The 4,918-nt window shown below is 38.2% G+C and overlaps 1 protein-coding gene across 2 annotated transcripts in view; it reads left to right on the forward strand.

The window, feature by feature from the left end:
* The first annotated feature begins 752 nt into the window (after window positions 1-752).
* Window positions 753-4,918, forward strand: part of atg14 (autophagy related 14) — a 49,852-nt gene continuing 45,686 nt past the window's right edge. For both annotated transcript variants that reach the window (XM_007540915.2, XM_007540914.2), the window contains exon 1: window positions 753-1,256. In XM_007540915.2, coding sequence (XP_007540977.1) covers window positions 982-1,256 — 275 coding nt within the window. In that variant the 5' untranslated portion in view covers window positions 753-981. The remainder of the gene's footprint in view (window positions 1,257-4,918) is intronic.

Genomic DNA, 4,918 nt, shown 5'->3' on the forward strand with positions numbered 1-4,918 from the left:
GGGCAGATGAAATGGCAAAGAGGGCAATTCAAAATCCTATTAGCTTTACAATTAAAATAAGTAAAGCTGAAGGAAAGAGTATTGTTAAAGAGAAGCTGATGAAAGTTTGGCAAAAAAGGTGGGATGAAGATAAAACAGGAAGATGGTTTTATAAAATTCAGAAGAATGTAGGAGAAAGAAGAAACAGAAAGGAGGAAAGAGTGATAACAAGATTAAGATTTGGACATTCAGGACTTAATTATACACTTTTTAAAATTCAAACACATAAAACTGGCAAATGTGATTATTGTGATAAATATGAAACCATAGAGCATGTTATATTAGAATGCCATAAATATGAAATGGAGAGAAGTTATATGAAGTGAGAGTTTGAAAGTATTAAGGAGAAGGTTAATTTATTAGATATATTGAGGAAGAATTTAGGGAGTAAACATATGCAAATAATTATTCGATTTCTTAAGAAAACTAAATTATTTCCTATGAAATAATTTAGTTAAGAAATCGAATAATTATACTATACTATAATTATAGTAAGTGTGTTTGTGAATGAAGGCATGATATACAAAGTTGTGCATAAGTATGTATGTTTTAAGTGTGAATGTGTGAGTGTATGTTTAGATAGAATTATGGTAGAATATATGTATGTATAGATGAGGATAAATATTTAAACCATCACGAGCCACACTCCATACCAGTAAGTGGCGGTAATGCTACTAAAAGTTTCTTGCCAACCGCCATAAAATCGACAAGAGAAGAAGAGGAAGAAGAAGAAGAAGAAGAAGAAGAAACAGAAACAAACAAAACCCCAAACTCGCTCGGTGGCCCCACGTTCATTTCAGAGTTCCTGAAGTCTTTTGAAAGCGTGACCTAGATAATCGTGAAGAGGCAGAATGTAAAAGGAACAAGGGAGTGACCCACGGCGAGCTACGAGTTCTGTAGCTGTTTTAGTTTAGCAACTTACTACAGTTTAGCCTAGCTTACATGTCTATGGCGTCCCCAATAGATCTCCCACTGGTCGGCTCGGCTTCATCCTCACTCTCAGCTGCGGAGACAAAGCTGCCTTTTCTTCGTCAGCAGCGCCACTCTGCGGTCTCCTCCCCGGGCAGTGTGATGGTGGAATCGGTTGACGAAGTTGAGGGTTTGTACGTGGCGGTGGAACGCTGTCCCCTGTGCACCACCTCCCGCCGTAGGCTTACTTGTGCCCGGTGCATTCAGGCCGGAGACTTCGTATTCTTCGACGGGAGGAACAGTGAAAGGTAAAGGTATCAGTAAGGTCTAAAATCTGCTATACTTGTGTTTTTCAGTGTAACTCCCCCACTCCTCCCCGAGGAGCGGAAACTGGCAGGCGGATTAGAGCTTTACAGAATAACCCACAGCGGTTACTTAAAGAACCACTTCCATTTCGGTATTTTTTTTATTAATATATGTCTATAAAGCTATGATGATTTTAATATTTGTCATTCCCCAGTTAAGTTAGTTTTAAGTTGTATATTCGACACTCGGATAGTGGCTTACTGCAAAGATCATTGCTTCTTGTAGTCATGTGACAGAAACGATGGTTAGCTTCGGGGGAGTCAGCGTTTTTTAAAAACTTTATTTAGTCAAAGTAAACACAAACAAGTATGGCAATTAACAATAGTGTAACTCTATTGCTGGGTTTTAGATGACGTAACATTGACGTCACACAATGCAGATGGAGGGCAGGAAGTAAATGCAGCTCGTTTACTTCTATTGAGCCAGCATCAAAATGCCTAAAGTCTGAGTCATGTATGGTTGTTCCAACCGTTTTAATAGAGAAAAAGGTAAACGGTACTTTCATGTTTCAAAGGTAGTTGGTCAAAAGGGAGTTGATTATAAAAAACTTACCAAAAAAGAAAAGAAAAGTGGATCAACAACCTACAGCTAAAATCAGGAAGTGTGAAAACTAACAATGCCAGTTTGCAGCACCACTTTCTAAGAGATAATGACCTGATCTTTTAAATCAGGCGTGTCAAAATCCAGTCCTCAAGGGCCACAGTCCTGCAGTTTTTAGATGTGCCTTAGGTACAAAACACCGGAATCAAATGGCTTAATTGCCTCTTCCTTGTTGTGTAGATAAGTTCTCCAGAGTCCTGCCAATGACCTAATAGACCAGTGGTTCTTAACCTTTTTTGAGGTACCGAACCCCCCAGTTGCATATGCGCATTCACCGAACCCTTCTTATTTCAAACCCCCTCGCCCCTGCTTTGTCATCACCCAGCAAGTGATGACAAAGCGGGACGCGTCATCACGACTTTACACAAGTGTGTCTTTACCTCCGCGGCAGAGGCTCCGCCGAACCCCTGAGACCGACTCATCAAACCCAGGTTAAGAACCACTGTAATAGACCCTTTTCACAGTGACGTCAGACAATGGCCGTTATGAGTCGAAGAGGTGGATCTTTACTTCTGGTGTGATTTTGCCTCGGGAAACCTGACTGAAAAATTCATGGATACTCATTATCTTAAGGATATAAAAGTAAGGTTAATAACAGCAGCATTTAACTGTTAGATAGCCGTTATTACTCATTGTCAAGTCACCATTCTCTAACTGTGTATAAAATAAACAACCTGCGATCAGAGAGTAAACCAGCTAGCAGCAGCTTTAGCCACAGTTGGGTAAAATATACACCGCTGTCTGTCAGTGCGAAATTGTTAAACGTTTCACTTTCTATATTAATGTAAAATCACTGACATCTTCAAACACTGTTGTTTAGAAAAGCATTTTAAATATTGACTTAAGTGCTATCTGCCAAATAATTTACATATGTGATTCATAATTTCTCCTTTTGTTTTATTGTCCATCTTTATCAAAAGTAGCCTACCTAACAACCTACCATATCTGGGATGCTCTTNGAGTTGGATGATTACATGACCGTCTGCAGCCATCAAGAAGTGCAGAAGGTTGTTAATCATCCACAGATTCAATCCAGGTGAGGCAGAAGGGAAACCCTTAAAACATGTAAGGCAGGTGAAACACTGAACTAGACGGTGCAGGAGGTAAGCAACCGTGGACGAAACTGTGGAAATTCAAAGTTGGAGAAGGAAGCTGCAACACGGCTGTTTTTTTTTTTTGGTTGATCCAGTTTGACGCCTTTGTGGAGAACCTGGAGAGTTGTATGTTGGAGCGACGCAGAAAAAACAAAAATAGAAACATCGCTTTTAGAAAAGGCAGTTTTGGCATAAACTGGTATGTGGATGGTTCAGATGGAAATGGAGGTAGGAAATGAGAAAGACGGAGATTTTGAAGGGTGGATGTCAGTGGGAAGAGGGAGGGAGAGAGGTCGTGGAAGAAATAAAATGGATGAAGGAAAGGGCATTGGTGATAGCCAAGGCAGTAAACGGGAACTGGAAGGTAGTTCAGAAGAAGAAAGGATAGTGAGGAGGAAGGTTGTGAGGGAGGAATTTAAAGAATTTAAAGTAATATTAAAGTAATATTAAAACTGAAAAACGAGGAGGAACAGGATAAAATCAGCCCCTTTGGGGTGTTAAGAGAAATTAAAAAGAAAATTGGAGATGTTGAAATGGTTAAGATTTTGAGAGACGGAAATCTATTGATAGTATGTAAAGATGTAGAACAAAAAAATAAAGTTTTAAATGTGGATAATATTTGCAAAAGATCTGTGCTGGAGAAAAAAATTATGGGAGAAAATAAAAAAATTAGAGTGATTTATGGGATACCTCTAGATGCAGATCTGGATAAAGTTAAGAGAAGTGTTGTAGGTGCAAAAGTGAATAACTTGAAAAGATTGTCAAAAACAGTGAATGGAGAAAGAGTTGGAAGTTTGTCAATCCTTATTGAGTTTGAAGGAAAAGAGTTGCCAAAAAACATCAACTAGGATACCTCAATTTCCAGGTCAGACCCTATGTACCGCCACCACTTAGTTGTTTCAAATGCCAAAGGTATGGACACATAGCAGCAGTTTGTAAAGGGAAGCAGAGATGTCCAAAATGTGGAGAAGATCATAAATTAGAAGAGTGTAAAGAAGAAGCACAAGAAAAATCTTGTAACTCTGGAGGGAATCATAGTTGCGTTTGGAGGATGTGAAGTAAGGAAGAGGGCAAAAGAAATCGTACAGATTAAAACAACTAAAAACATAAGCTATGCAGAAGCAGTTAAAAATGTGAAGGAACAGAAAACAATAGAGATTGAACAGTGAGTCAAACTACACAGCAAAGCAAAGCAAAGTATAGACTGAAGATAAAGTCACAGTACCAGTGGAAAAACTATTATTCATAGCATATGTTATCAACTGCACTGACCAAGCCAAACACAAAACTGAGAAGATTAAAATAATAGTGAGAGGAGCTGAAAAGTTTTTGGGCTTTAAAGAGGGATCATGGGAGAACATAAATAAAAAGTTGGAGGAAGATGGGAGACCAGGACCATCAGGTGAAAACGGTTCATGTTAATATTACAATGGAACGCTAGAAGTTTAATTGCTAATGGACAGGAACTTAAAGGTTATATTGATGAGCTTGAAGAACAACCGGAAATTATTTGTGCTCAGGAAACATGGTTAAAAACATTAGACTTTGTGATTAAAGGTTATGATAGTGTAAGAAGAGATCGATTAGAAGGAAGTGGAGGAGGATGTGGAATATTTATAAAACAAGGAATACAATATCAGGTATTAGGAAAAGGGAAAGAACTAGAGTATATAGTAATTGAGACATGGGAAGAAGAAGGTAAATTCAAAATAATACATTTTTATAATCCATGTAAGACATTAACGATTGAGATAATGGAGGAATTAGCTGAATATCTGGAAGGGAAAGTAATTTGGTGTGGAGATTTTAATGCAAATAGTACAGTGTGGGGTAAATGTAATGATAAAAACGGACAAGTTATAGAAGAATTAATGGAAATGAAAAATCTAGTATGTATTAATGATGGAAGG

This window comes from Poecilia formosa, unplaced genomic scaffold (genome assembly GCF_000485575.1).
Source record: "Poecilia formosa unplaced genomic scaffold, Poecilia_formosa-5.1.2 Scaffold573, whole genome shotgun sequence".
Lineage (NCBI taxonomy): Eukaryota > Metazoa > Chordata > Actinopteri > Cyprinodontiformes > Poeciliidae > Poecilia > Poecilia formosa.